The sequence below is a fragment of the Berghia stephanieae genome, chromosome 4, assembly GCF_034508935.2.
Source record: "Berghia stephanieae isolate SIO BIC M18660-M18661 chromosome 4, UCSD_Bste_1.3, whole genome shotgun sequence".
NCBI lineage: Eukaryota > Metazoa > Mollusca > Gastropoda > Nudibranchia > Aeolidiidae > Berghia > Berghia stephanieae.
The window spans coordinates 76392246-76407818 of record NC_088363.1 but is presented as its reverse complement, the minus strand read 5'-3'; the positions used below and the strand labels follow the sequence as shown (position 1 = coordinate 76407818).

The window sequence follows — 15573 nt, the reverse complement described above, 5'->3', positions numbered from 1 at the left end:
AGAGGATACCAGTAGGTACAATGGCTGAGGCTAACCGCCCAGTATGGGAACTGCCCTCACAGAAAGTAATTGCAGCCTACTGTGAGTAAAAAATCTGCAAAGTATATATCATGTCACAAAACATAGTTGACTTATATGAGGAAAAAAACGGGAATTTTATCTTGAGCAAGTTTATCTTTTCTGGACACCACTGTAATCTGATTAAACTAAAATTTAAAAAAGCAAGAGTACAAAAAAGAAAAAAATACAAATTGGTAGAATGTGGATATTTTTTTTTTTTTTGGTAATTATCTGTCATAAAAGTAAAAGGCAAACATTGGGATTGCAAATTAAACCACATTGATGAACACGTGTAAAGTCAATTGTTGATTAAAATGAAGCTAAAAGTAAAGGCTAAAGTTTTCAGAAAAGAGTTAATTAAAAATACAACAAAAGATTAAGCAATCTGACGAGCATCGCATCCAAAATAAATAGGAAGCGTGGAGGGAGAGATTTGGATATTCTGCTTCCTTTGGAAAATTTCTTGATATAATTACTACCTAAATATAAATAAAGTGTTTTACACTCAATCCATCCAGCCCGTTGCAATGCTTAGGTTTATCACTACAGCCAAGGCATCTCCAACCAACTGATTATATCTTTGATTTGTTCGAAGCACAATTTGAGCATAAACAAGTGTATTTTAAGAATAAATGTAAAGAAGGTTACGCACATAACTGCATTATAAGATTGGATGTTTAAATAAAATTGTAAAATTAACAATTATATTTGTCATTATAAATATAAAAATTTAAAAGGTTTGATAGAATGATATTCCCTGAGTTGATTGTAAAATAAATGCAAACATTGTATAATCATAAGATTAAATAAGTATAAACATCTCATTCAAAATATGTTGATAAATAATTCGGCCAATTATGGGATATTATTAGTTTTATAACATTATATGTTCTAATCCAAAAGTTATCTTACATTCTTAAAAACTACAAGACAACCAAACCACATTCCTACGATTAGCAGTCCTAAAAAGAAATTATTACTATTCATTGCTCATACTCATATATATATAAATACAGGACCTTTATTTTGACACATTGTCAAGTTCTCAATAACATATGAAAATGTAAGAGAATGGCGGAAGTCGAGTATGCTCCATACCTAGCAATGGGGTCTCCATAGCTCAGTTGAGAGCACTCGCTTCACGTGAGACTGTGATCGGCCCTTGGATGGAGGTCAATATTTTTTATGATCCTCATGCTGTTCACCCAGCAATGATTAAGTAGCTGGGTCTGTCGGATAAGTACTTTGCGATAGATTAATATTCTGTCCAAAGGGTACCAAGCAATTTCTATCGCCCGTTTCACACTAAAGAAACTGAGATCAACCCAGGCTTCTTGGACCTTTAATTTCTGAGAATACTTTATATCCACCAATCAACCCCCTACCCCCTTCTCTCCTACATCAACAGAGGCAAAAAAAAAAAACCCCAAAAAACTCTCTGATTGACAGAGGCCCATTGTCCATGTAAAGTTTGCTACAATAAATTTTGCAATACAACCTTTGAGTATCCCAGAAAATATATCTATGGTTTTAACAAAAACAACAAATGTAGTTTAACTTCACAGTTTATCATTTTTGTTAAATGTACGTTTGAATTGAAACTGAAGAGATCCTAGACGGGGTATAGGAAAAAAATAACATTGCCTCATTCAAGGTGAAGTCAAGGAAAGAAATCTGTACACATTAAATTTAAAAAAAAACAACAAAAAAACGAACAAATCAACAATAGAAGAGCACAATCAATCATAAAATGACAAGAATGGGCCTACGATGTGGATATGGCAAGAGTGGACCAGTGAAGAATCCCTCTTTCTCCCACAAGATCAGCTGGGGAATGGATGTTGATTACATTATAATCATCATCTGACATTCAAATTTTCAACTATACTAAAGAAAGAAAGAAAGATTATAATTATACGCTTTCCCCTGATTAAGGATCCTTTTCCTTAAAATTCAATTTCTCAATATTTTCTTTTTTTTTTTTTAAATGACAACTGTGAAGCAATTTCCATATCAACTCGAGAGTGTTATATGTCAACTGAAAAACAAAAATTGAGAAACTGTTTCCTTTTGTTTATTTTTCCCTACAAAGTGAATTAATTTAAAGGGCCGTGTAACCAAAATCAAACAGTCAAAAAACAGTTTAATTTACTTTTAAAAAATAGTCTGTAAGCTTTTATGACTTGCTAGTCCTACATCATAGGCGTTATTAAGTCCTGAAAATCGAACAGGCAAAAGCCTCATCTGTTGAAAAGTAGCTTGATTCATATCCTGAACAAATTATTTTATAAAAAACCCATCACTGAGGAGAAAAACCCCCAAAGAAATAAGAATGGCAGTGACAGGAAAAGGGAGAGGAATTATCCTGGCCAGCATGTACATGCAATATGCCTTTTAAATACAAATTTCTTCATGAAAGCCTTCTCAAATAATAGATGAGCAAATTGCAAGGCTTCTTGGTTACAGTTTAACTTAATTCTTACCCAAACATTTTATGATGAACCCAATAAACAAAGACAATGCAACAAAAATGAGCATCACAGGTGTGAGAAATATTGATTTCAAGGTCAAAGCATTACATCCGTACACTCGTGGCTTCCCGTGAATCATAAGCATGTACTGTTCAAACTGCATTCTTGCCAGTTTGTCTTCTGGAAATGGATACTTAGCACCAAGTCTACAAGCTGCAGCAAATCCTGAGATAATAGCAATTTCATGAGTATTAATCAGTGTGTAAGATCCACAGTACCATGTGTGTTTCTTGCCTTGGAGGCAACGCATTAAAGGAACTGTAAAGGCAAAATGATGCCAAGTATGAGAAAACTGACGCCACCATCTCTCTAATAATATTTTGCTTTTGTCAATTTCGTCAATTGTCCAGATATCTTTGGTTTCATCATCTAGAAATATGGTCTGGTAAATATTTCTATCAGAAGTCTTAAGCTGTGGTTGGTAATTGGATAAATTAAAAGACATTTCTAATTTAGATGGATCATTTGGATCTGTCCGAATGAAGTATTGATCTTTTTCTTTGTGAAGTTCATAATGTTTCTCCATATATGCATCGTCTTCATGACTTATAGTGACATCATTGTAGTACTTTACATTGCCTAAAGCTTTGCGTTCAAAATAAGTTGGGTTTTTTAAAACTTTTAAAACTGTTTCGGCATTACATGCAAATATGATTTCATGAAAGACTTCTTCTTTATCATTTTCATCAATGACTCGTACTTTTCCACCACACCTGTTCACAGTTTTCACCCCTCTGTTTGGATGATAGTCAATATTTGAATCCTTAATCATTTTCTCATACATATCATGAAGATTGGGAAAGGCAAACATTTCTGGGGTCTGACTGAGCAGGCGTTCGTCATCATAATCAAATAATCGCAAATCATCGTCTAGAAAGACCCTTGCTACGATAGCTGCAGAAACATTTGGGGTTTGATTTCCTGTACCAAAGAACAAGGCTGTGAGTGGAAATACCATTTTATATGAAAAATCGTCAGAATATCCAAACCATTTCAAAACTTTGTAGATTGGAATGAAAATAAAAAAGAACTCAAATCTGTTGATCCATTTTAATGTCTTGCCAAATCGTTTGATTTCATCTTTCAAATTACACGCAAGTTCCGTTTTTGTGTAATTTGTCCATGCACTTGAACCTTTTCCAAAAGAAATCATCATATGAACAGGAGAGGTTGTCAATCCAAATTTCGACATGAGATTAATTGTATTTCTGTACGTTGGGCTCCCTCCTTGAACACCATCATTGATGAAAAGCTTCCCTGGTCCTGAAATAATAAAAGAAAGATTCAGAACTAATAACAATAACATATCATGGGTAACATAACGTGAGCTTTTATATAGCGCAATATCTACTAAATGTGCTCAAAATGCTTTACAAAGGGTCCCTGACCAACAGCAACAAGTAACATGTAGAACGAGACATGACACCTGTGAGGCGAAATTACAAATTTTTTAAGACAGAAACAACGCTGTTAATGACCGGGTACTCATTTACACCTGAGTACGGTGAGAGAATGTGAGTAAAGAGCCTTTTCCAAGGACTCAACTTTATTCTGAGCAAGGCTCGAACCCAGGACATTCCAATCCAAGGAAGGTCAAAAGAATAAGGCTTCGTGCCTCACTCTTGGAATCTCTTCTTTTCCTTGAGCCAGAAATCTAGACCCTATTGCTCAAATTGCTATGATGCAAGCATCAGAGATAGACCCTTAAGCAAAATTTCCCCTGATGAGTTGCCGTCTTAAAAAAAAAATAGTGTTTAATATTGTGAACATTGATGGTGCTGAAATTTTACAAGGAAGAAAATATAATTTTCTTTTGATTCTGCATTTAAACAAATAACAACTAACCCAACCCCAATGATCACCTCCTGAGGTCAAAATTTCTCTTGACCAACCTGAAATATCTTCAGAGGTAGCCACACCTCCTGCCCATGAATTTTTCTCCCACAACTGAACCTCAAACTTCTTCTCTAGTCCAAGAGAATAAGCAGCAGCAGTGCCAGCGGCTCCTGCACCAACTATAAGAACTCGCTTCTTTTTGGAGGATGCTGACATGTTGATGATCACTTCAGAGCTCGCAACTTTATTTCTAGATCCCTTGCCTTTGTTTTCTTGAGGGGAGCTGCTTATGCTAGTACTCTTGTCACTCTCACAGTTATTGACTCTTTCATGCCTGTGGATTTGGAAAATATGTTACATTTACGTGAAGTGAATGCTAGTATGCTAGAAGGTATGACTGTAAAAATATTGATGTACAAAAATATGTATGACAGCTTCAAAAATGGATAAAATACCAAACATGGAAAGTTACATGCTCAAAACCCTTCTTCAGACAATACTAGAAACAGTTAAAAAAAAAACAACAAATAAACGTTTAACTGTTTTCATAGTTGGCTGAAGAAGAGTTTTGAGCCTGCCATAATGAGCCTGCTATAAGACTTGATGTTGTCTAGATGGAACCTGTCAAACACGAAATCAAACTCAAATATTCTACTCCCATTTGAAAAAAACATTTTCCTTTCGCTCCACATCATTGATGAGATAGTAAACACTAACTATAATACATTCGCCTTTTTTTAAAGAAATTTTCTTGATATAACAGGTCTCTACTTACTGATCATCATCAATCGTGGCTTGTACTCTTGAGCAAGTTGCCGGTCAGTGTCTCCACGAATCACAATCCTCTGTGTGGTGCGCATGAAATCTGCATTCCTTTTAAATTCACTTTTGGCCATTCTTAGGTTATTTAGATATGTCATTCTTTGTCTTCTTCTAGCTCTCTTTCCTTCGATCATCCCAGATGTTACCAACTTTTCTATTCTGTCTCTTCTTGGCACATGTCCCAGAAACTGTAACTACCTCTTTCTGATGGTACTGATCAACATTCTTCCCTTTCTCATCTTCGCCAACACTTCCTCGTTCATATCCTTGTCTTGGATCCGATATCAATAAGTAGTATACTTAGTGATATCAGATCCAAAATTTCAAAAAATATGCCTTGCCTAAGCCAACAGTAAGCAAATGTTTATGATCCTGGCCTGTAATTGTTGCGCCACTGCTTCTCAGATGTTAAGAACTTGTTGTAGAGCAGTTATTAATCATTACACTCAACTGGACATCACAACTAGTTACCACCTTGGCTCTGACATGATGGTAACCTATTGGCTTGTGCAATGAGAACTGAAAATTTCTTTTAATGGTTACCGTCAGCAATATAGTTGAAGCAAGTAATTGGAACATCACTTTAGAGTAACAGCTGCTTAATTGAAACTTCTGTTGGTGACAGGATTTTTGATATATAATTTCTACTGGTTAATCGGAATGTGTTGAATTTTCTTTTCTTTCTGAGAAATCAAAAATAAGATTATAAAAACGGAATCATTCTATATGATATTAAGCCTATCACCACCCATACCCTTTTATATGATAGTATGATATACTCTACCCCTTTGACTGTCTTGGAGGACAAGAAGTGATTAATAAAATCTCGGATAATGATGCAGTGGTTTATTTGCTGTTAATGTTGCATTGATTAGTATTGCGATGTGTGTTATAGTGAAATAGGATTCACATGTCTTCACATGTCTTTGATTCATTTGGCCTGTTTTTGGGAAATAGATGTTTACTATAAATTGGCAATACATTCATTAGTACGGTACATTATACAGGTCTTTAGAAAGGATTATTCATTCTCTTTGTGCTCATATATAAAATGAAATAAAAACAAAGGAGAACAGTGTAGAAGACTAAAAGGATGCTCTATTTTGCTATTGTTATAATTACCACAGCAGACATCATTTAGTCTTGATAGGTTGTTCCAATTATGAAAGCCATCCGTGGAATCAGTTAATTGGAATGCTGCTTAATTGGAACAATTTCAGTATAATTGTGCTGTTCCAATTAAGTGGCTCGCACTGTAATAACATACAGATGGTGTGACTGAATGACGTTTTTAATAAAAGAAAGTTACTTATATCAGTGGGCTGAGTTAGATTTGAAATGCTTCATTGACCAGATGGTATCATTCTCATGAAGTAAACAAAAAAAGCCCTTGTGTGCAACAATAGCCCTATGCCGAGCCAGCTTGTTGTAAAAGGCGACTAATGGTGTGTGACTCCCCTTTTTGAGTCACCTGGTCTTCAAGGTTGGGGGTTGTTGAAGGTTCACACCTCTTCCGTAAAACTAAAATTGTTACAGAAACACGACAGACAAATCAAATGCTTTTTTTTTAGCTTGGGCATCTGAAGAGTTTCTGCAATGACCATTTATATAGATACTTTCTGCTATTATATATTGGGAGCATAATTGACAAAGATGGAAGCATGGAAGCAGAGGTAAAATCACGGATAGGAAAGACACAGGCTGGATTCACATCTTTGAACAGAGTTTGGAGAGCTAAAGATATCTCCCTTCAACAAAAGCTAAGATTTTTCAACTCAAATGTGATGTCAATCCTACTGTATGGATGTGGAACCTGGATTCCATTGCAGGAATTATAAGGAGGACACAGATGCATGCATAAGCTACTCAGAATGGATGGACAGGATTAAGAACGAAGAAGAATGGAAAAGAACACAGCAGAAACCGATGAGAGAGGAAATAGGAAAAAGATGATGGAGGTGGATTGAACACACGGTTAGAAAGAATGAATTCACTATTACAAAGAAAGTCTTGGACTGGATCCCTCAGGGCAGAAGAACAAGGGGAAGGCAGCAGCTTCTAATGGTGCTCACACTATTATTTTATGACAATCCACCCAAACAGCAAAGTCTTTACCGCAATCGTGTACCATTGCAAACCCATCTGAAAGCTTCGTCACAACATACCGTTCAACTAGATGCTCTGTGGTTTCGGGTTCTTGTCCACATTGGGTACATGTTTGACAGGTGGAAAGTCCCCATTGATGAAGCGATTTTGCCGTGAGGCAGGTCCCCAACCGAAGCAGATTTGCTACCACCCAGTGTCTCCTCTTACTGGTGGAGAAGCCTGGCAACTTCTCTCCTAGTTTAGAGGAGTGTATTTCCCCACCCCCTGGAGGGATTGAATTCGTCCAAACCGACTTCCATCTCGTATGTGCATCTCTGTTCATAGTCAGGGAAGCTGCGTACAAGGGTTGATGGGACTTATTTCAGCTCGAAACGGGGGCATCGTCCATTATGCTCTTCAGAGAGGTAACCCCATTCCCTCTTTTTGATCTTATTGAGCCAGTTTACCATAATCGTCTCCCTCCAGACATTGGGGGTTTGGATTGCTGCCATTATCGGGGTCCCATTCTCTAGGCGTTGGTGCCAGCGTTCCTGACACTATTTGCATTGACTTGCGAAGTTAAACATCTACCTTCTCAACGTTTCTGCTTCTACCCCACACTGGAGCGCAATAATCCGCGGTGGAATTCCATAGAACCAAGGCGTCCTCAGGAGCACTTGTTTGTGCCCCTAGTCAATCCCGCCAGCTTCATCAGAAGACTGTTGAGTTTCTCTATCTTCCAGGCAACTTCGAGATGCATCTGATAGATAAGGCTGTAGTCCAGTGTCACCCCTAAATATTTTGGATGCGGCTTATATGAGAGTGGCCGCAGTTTTTGAAGTGTTCATCTTCTGGTACCACTTGTCGAAGTAGGATTTGAGTCTGGTGCCATCCTCGTTGAGTACCCTCTCAAGACGGGTCCACACTTTACTTTGAGTAACGAGTGCCCAGTTGTCCGGGTATCCTAGCCTCAGGAAGTGTTCGGCATGTCACTTATGTAAACGTTAAACAACATTGGCGCAAGTACTGAACCCTGAGGGACCCCATTGTTCAATTTCCTAAATTTACTCGTAGCATCTCCCAGCGCGATGTGGAATTGTCTTTCCTCTAAAATTGAAGAGAACAACTTCAAGGTCTTTTGCACCTTATGACCTTTGCAAGTCTGAGCATTAATCCTTTGCACCAGACCGTATTGTACGCCGCCGAAAGGTCTATAAATACGGCACATGTTTGCTGTTTTCTCTCGAACCCTGCTTCAATATGCCCTGTAAGGGCAATGACCTGTTCTGTGGTGCACCTCCCTTCCCTAGGGATGACGTTGGACCGCAGCCTTACCTATCAGGTACATCTCGAAAGAGTTGCCCGGCAGATAGAGAAACACAACAGGATGCCCCTTTCAAGCACATAATGGATGCCGGCCCCGTTTCAAGCCGAAATAAGTCCCGGCAACCCTTGTACACATATACCCTACAGAGATGCATATACGAGATGGAAGTCGGTTTGGACGAATTCAATCCATTGAGGGGGCGGGGACATACACTCCTCGAAACTAGGTGAGAAGTTGTCAGGCTTCTCGACCAGTAAGAGAAGACACTGGGTGGTAGCAAATCGGCTTCGGTCGAGAACCTGCCTAATGGCAAAATCGCTTCATCGATGGGGACTTTCTACCTGTTCAACATGTACCCGATGTGGGAAAGGACCTGAAACCGCAGAGCATCTAGTAGAGAGGTGTGTTGTGATGAAGCTTCTGGGTGGGTTTGCGACGGTGCACGAGTGTGGTAAAGAATTTGCTGAATCGGTCAATTGTCATAACATAGTAGTGTGAGCACTATTAGAAGCTGCTGCCGAATGCCTAGTTGTCTTTTCTCCTAAACGATCATCTGGCGCATTTAGGAGATTATCACTTTATTTAGTCTTATCATCACCATCACGAAAAACGCTTACCATCATTTCCCCTCTTTATAGTAGTTTTAAATGATTAAAATAATGCGAACAAGGCTGTAATCTAAATCGTGACTGGTTATAATTTCGACAATAAAAATAAAAATAAAGCAAGACTATTTTTAACCACGCTATAGGCTATAGTCTACTAAACTATCTTACATATGAATTCTTCTCAAACTTACGCCGATGGTTCCATGCTTTTTGAGTCTCAAACTTGTGATACAGTCATCAAATGCGGAATTAGCTCTTGGTATAACAATGAGAACTTGTTTATATAAAAATGTGCTTCATAAACAATAGCAAACACCAATTGATGAAATGTAAACTAAAACACGATAGATCTCTAGATACTCTTCTTTTTTATATTCGAGTTCGATAGCTATTTCGATCTCTACGACTGAGTGCAAAATAAATCCATTATATATTCCGTGTAAACATATATTTTGCACAGTAAACCACTCTTACCCTTTATAATTTATATAACTTGGCTTTCAACCTCCTTATACAACATGCAGCGTAACACTTATGTTAATTGTTTACGATTGGTAACCGGTGACCCAAGATCATACTTTTTCATAACCGAGGTCATGATGCCAGATACTTTTTAGAAAAAGTACCAAAAAAGTCACAGTCGGTGTGAAAATTATTTTAAAGAACCAGAGAGCAAGATATAATAATAATAATAATAATAATAATAATAATAATAATAATAATAATAATAATAATAATAATAATAATAATAATAATAATAATAATAATAATAATAATACACATTTATATAGCGCTCATTCTCGTGTAAAACACAAGCTCTGGGCACTTTACAATATATAAATATCAATTTTAAGTGAAGAAAAAAAAAATTCATAGCCAAATCAAGGATTCATAGAGTCAATAAAAACAAATAGAGTAAAAATGTTTTGAGATTCTTTTTAAAGGTAGGTAAAGACTTGCACTCCCTCAGATCACGTGGTAGTTCATTCCAAATCTTGGGGCCGAAACAAGCAAACGATCTATCACCAAATTTTGTTTTTGATCTTTTTTCCGAAATTTTCGTTTGGTCATTACATGATCTTAAAGTGTAATTTTCAAATTTACACATGACCACGTGATCTGTGAGATATGCCGGTGCTATACCAGTCAAACACAACAAGACACGCTGCTTTGTAATATGTGCGCTTTTCAATGGGCAACCAGTGGAGAGAGGCCAACAAAGGGGTTGCATGATCAAATTTTTTTTGGGCCAAAAACTAATCTTGCTGCACTGTTTTGCAGTAGTTGTAATTGTTTAATAGAAGCCTGAGGCAAGTTGACAAGCAGGGAGTTTACAATAATCTAGTTTCGAAAAAATGAGGGAAACAACCAATGTTTTACATGTTCCAATTGCAATATACTGACGGATCGAGCTGATTTTCTTCAATTGAAAGTATAAAGATTTACAGAGAGCAGAAATGTGAGCTGACATTCTCATTTCTGAATCAAAATAGACACCCAAATTTTTCACAGTCTTTGAAACTTTGATCTTTTCACCCCCAATCAACACCTCAAGACCATCATTCACCTTCAACTGCCCTCTATTTCCCATAATCATCACTTCTGTCTTTGACTCATTCATTTTCAACTTGTTTGCATCCATCCACTCTTTTACATCCGTCACACATTCTTCCACACGTTTCACAATATTTTCGAGATTTTTTAAATATATATATATATATCAAATAATTTGAGAGCAGCGGCGTGGCATGCTTACAGTATAAAGTCGTGCCAGACGAAAATGACTTACACACGCTATATTTGTAAATATAAAAGAAATAAGAAAAAAAAAAGAAAGAAAATACTTACATACTTGTAAAGTAAATTTTTTTTTTTTTTTTTTTTTTTTTTTTTTTTCAAAATGGCGGCGCTGAATAGCGACGCACAGTTACACCTATGTGATGAATTCTTTTGATATTTATTTGTTTCATGACAACATTTCACTCATTTCCGTATTAAACGTTGTATGATTGTTCGTATTAATGAATGGTATGTACTTCAAACTTTAACGTTTAGAGTTCTGCTTCAAATCCTCGGAAAAATCGTTCGTATCAATGTTTTTGTCTGAAGGAAATCGAAATGGCGGCGGCCTTGTTTACTTCCGACACAAAAGTGCACCGCTAATTTCATCTTATTTCGCGATTTGTTGATTGAAGACCTATCCTTCGCTTAATATTACATAAAGCGTTGTATGATGATTTAGAATTACAAAGAGGCATCAAAAATAATAAACCATCCTGTTGATGAAGTAGAAAGAATTCACGGAAAAGCAATAGAAAGGAAAGCATTCTCAATTACCAACAATAAAAAAAACAACATTTTATACCATGAATTTGGTCTTTTGCCATCTGGGAGAAGTTTTTGTCAGATTAAATGTGGAACTAACAAGTATAAATCGACGTTCGTTCCATCAGCAATAAAAATGTTGAATATTTCATATGGTACAGCAAAACCAAGGATTGATGCGTTGACTGATTGACTGATTAATTTGTTTAATGTTAGATGAAGTGACCAATTGATAATGATGATAATATTTGGTGTTGAATTGCCAAGAATGTAACGAATTGAAAATGAAATGAATATGTTAATGTTGTGTATGTCGCACGCGTGAAAGAAAGAGAGGAAGAGAGAGAGAATGGGTAGAGGTGTCTGTTCAATGTTATAGTTATCATATAACGTTATGACAAGTGTAACTAAATGACAAATTGCCATATTTATGGACAATAAAGATCTATTATTATTATTATTATTATTATTATTATTTGCATGGTGATGTTTCTACTTAGATACTTAAAGCCCCCTACTCACGTACGTGCCAATGGAACAGGGTCAGGACTAGTGCCTCACCCAAGAAGCTTATAATATGAACTGGAGTGAGAGGTGGTGGCGTCACGCGTGCCATGCAAGGAACCATCGCCGCCATGCCCATTGTGGCATGATAAGGCTATTTTGCTTTGGGGCAAACAATACCGGCATGGGTGTGTGTGTGACCTCATACTTAATTGCAATAGTCTTCAAAAGTCGTGACGTCATCCCGCGCAGCAACGCATGGTAACGAACCGGCTGGCTCTAAACAATCGAGAAAAATGGCGACACTAACTTTATTTCCATCTCCGCCCTTATGAAATACTTCTCCAATGAGCATAAAAGTGTCTCGCGAGGTGAAAATCATCATCAGTCAGGTCATGTTTTGACTTTCACTTACTCAGATGGCATGATATTCGGCAAAGTTCAAGCCAGCACGAAGAATAAAGAGTATTCTGTGAAGGTAAGTCATTTCGTCTTCTGACTCTCACTCTCAAAATCTCACATCCCCGTAAAGCTACTGTTCGACAATAATCAGTTTACTTTGAGTTTAAGTTGATTTAGTATATCCAATGGAAAGATTTTACTGTTTACGTTCGATTTTGGTTAGAGAGAGAGAGAGAGAGAGAGAGAGTATGGACCACGGACTTTGAGTCTTTGACTTTGAGGTCTTGCTTCGCTAATTTTCGTTGCTATTGACTATAGTCTACAACATACTATTTAGTATCGTATTGTAACCTTTATTATAATACTCATATGAGCGTCACAATCACCAATCACGCTAGACATTTTATTATACTTCATGTGGTAGGCATAGGGGCAGCGTGGATCAGCGGTACGGTCTTTGCTTCGTACCCGAAAGGTACCGAGTTCGTTCACCCGCCGCTGCGCTGTGTGGCCTTGAGCAAGTCACCTCGCCCTAGCTCAATTTGCGGCGCTGCACCGCGGTTATTCCAGTCTTCCCTGGGAATAGACCCTAGAGACAAATTTCCTCTATGGGATGAATAAAGGGAATTTTATTTATTTATTTAGACCAGTGTTAGTCACGTCAAACTAAACTTCCTATTGGGTTAAGGTGTAATGTAAATGTTGCTGCTTGAAACTCGAAGAGATCAATAACATTGTGAAATTGAATGTGAACTTCAATTTAATATACAAAAACAGATAAAATGGACGTTTCGGATTTCCCCTTTATCAACAAAGCAAGATGAATGAAAGAACCACTTAATTTTTTTTTTAATTGAGCTTTTATATAGCGTTATATCCACTAAATGTGCTCAAAGTGCTTTACAAGGGGTCCCTGGCCAACAGCAACATTTAACATGTAAGACGGGACATGATGCCTGTTAGGCGATATTACATTTTTTTCGGACAGAGACAACGCTGTTAATGGCCAGGTACTCATTTGACACCCGAGTACGGTGAGAGATTGTGAGTAAAGAGCCTTCTCCGAGGACTCAACTATGCGCCGAGCGAGGCCCAAACCTAGGACCTTCTGATCTAAAAGCGAGTGTCATACCACAAGACCACAACAGACGTTTTTATTAGTTTGTTTGTTTTTTGCCTATTGAGCATGGTCGCCGCTCTAAATTTGAATCTTTTATTCTTTTACTTCCACAGATCTATCTTGATGATGCCTTGGGTTGATTCAGTCCAAAACTAATTTGTCATATTTTATTTAACAATGTTAATGATATTGAACATACATTGATACAACAATGCCATAATTTGTCATGTTTATCATGTAAAATCATGTATGGGTGACCTACAAAACCATTATTTTGAATGGTGATTTGATGATGATGAACTTACTTACTTACTTATCCGAACCAGCGACCACCTGAGCTCTAGCCCTTCGGTCTTGTGCCATGATGTAGAAGTTAGACGTCTTTTGTAGTTGTTCCAGGTGACTATAAAGTGTGTTACTGATGCTTGGATTTGGTGGGAGGAATGTGCATCTCAGATCTTCAAGAGGTTGACATTCAAGCAAGTGGTGTGTTACTGTTTCATTGGGGTGTTGACATAAGGGGCAGGAGGGGGATGTGTCTTTTGTAATTTTGCTTAAATGGTTGTTGAGCGGTATGTGTTGTGTTCTTAGTTGAAAGATGATGCTTTGCTGGTGTCTTCTGAGCTTATTTAGGCAATCAGTCTTTACAGGAGTGGTCATATGGGAAAACATACATCTACCCGTGGTGCTCATTGCCCAACTGTTCATCCATTCTTCTCTCTTATTTGTTTTGATTATTTGTTTCGCTGTGTCTAAGGATACTGGAAATGATGGTTGTAAAAGAGTTGATCCGAGTCTGGCTAGTCTGTCTGCATTGTCATTTCCTGGTATATTTGAATGTCCCGGTATCCACTGGAGAGATAAGTCTACTCTGTGTGTTGTAAGGAATTCATCTAGTTGAGATCTTAAACTATTGAACGTTGAGGAGAGTTTATCTAAATCGAGAGCTTGGAGAACCGATTTGGAGTCTGTGAAGATGACAGTGTTTTGAAGTTTTGAAGGGTTTAGCTGGAAAACAGAAGAGAGGTGTCGCAGTGAGGCTTCTATTGCAACTGCCTCTGCCTCGTAGTTTGAGCAGGAGCTTCCGCAAGAATTGTGGATTTTATCACAGGTTTTATCTGGGTATTTTACTACAAACCCATACCCAGCATTTTTAGTTCCTTTGTGGGCAGATCCATCTGTGTAAACATGTATCCAGTTGTCTGGGTATTCTTGTATTGTCTTCATTGCTAATGTTTGTATATCTGATTTGTTTTTATTTCTTGTTGTTTCTTCTATGAGGTTAGTCTTTATTTTTGGAAGTTTTAGTTCGGCGTATGGAGGTTTTTGACTGATTAAAATAGATTTTTCTCTGTTTTCTGGGAGTCTGTGTCTTTCATTCAAGTTGTTAGCAATGTGTAGCAGGGAGTTTTGTTTTAATCTTGTTCTTGGTTTCCATTTCTCTGCCAGAATTCTGTTTGGATGGTTTTCCTCTTTTCGTTTGTATCTTTCAACCATTTCAAGCACTGCTGATTCTCTGCGAAGTCCAAGTGGTTCCACATTAGTATGTATTTCACATGCTGCTGTGGGTGTCGATCTCAGGGCACCGGAAAATGCTATTATAATTCCAATCTTAAAGAAAGATAAACCACCCGACGAAACGAAAAGTTACCGACCAATATCTCTCACCTCATGTGTTGGAAAGATCGCTGAGAGAATGGTAAATAACCGATTATACTGGTGGCTGGAGACATGTGGCCTACTAAATAAATATCAGGCAGGCTTTAGGATAGGGCAAAGAACAGAAGATCAATTGTTTAGATTAAGTCAAAAAATAATTGATGGCTTTCAAGATTGAAAACATACAGTCGCGGTTTTTGTTGATCTCCAACAAGCCTATGACAAAGTATGGAGGAAAGGGTTGTTATCAAAAATGATGGACTACGGAATTGATGGAAATCTCTACTTCTGGAT

General features: G+C 37.4%; 1 protein-coding gene across 2 annotated transcripts; it reads right to left on the bottom strand.

The window, feature by feature from the left end:
- Nucleotides 1-262: 262 nt before the first annotated feature.
- On the bottom strand, nucleotides 263-9859 carry LOC144971269 (uncharacterized). 2 transcript variants are annotated; one of them, XM_078911877.1, is made up of 3 exons: nucleotides 9744-9859; nucleotides 4484-4761; nucleotides 263-3854 (listed from the first exon to the last, which is right to left on the bottom strand). In XM_078911877.1, exons 2-3 carry the CDS (start codon nucleotides 4641-4643, stop codon nucleotides 2533-2535), a joined length of 1482 nt encoding a protein of 493 aa, XP_078768003.1. In that variant the 5' UTR covers nucleotides 4644-4761; nucleotides 9744-9859; the 3' UTR covers nucleotides 263-2532. The 2 variants fall into 2 exon arrangements, with proteins under 2 accessions (XP_078768003.1, XP_078768002.1); XM_078911876.1 differs by having other exon boundaries at nucleotides 9461-9771.
- Between the last annotated feature and the right edge of the window lie 5714 nt (nucleotides 9860-15573).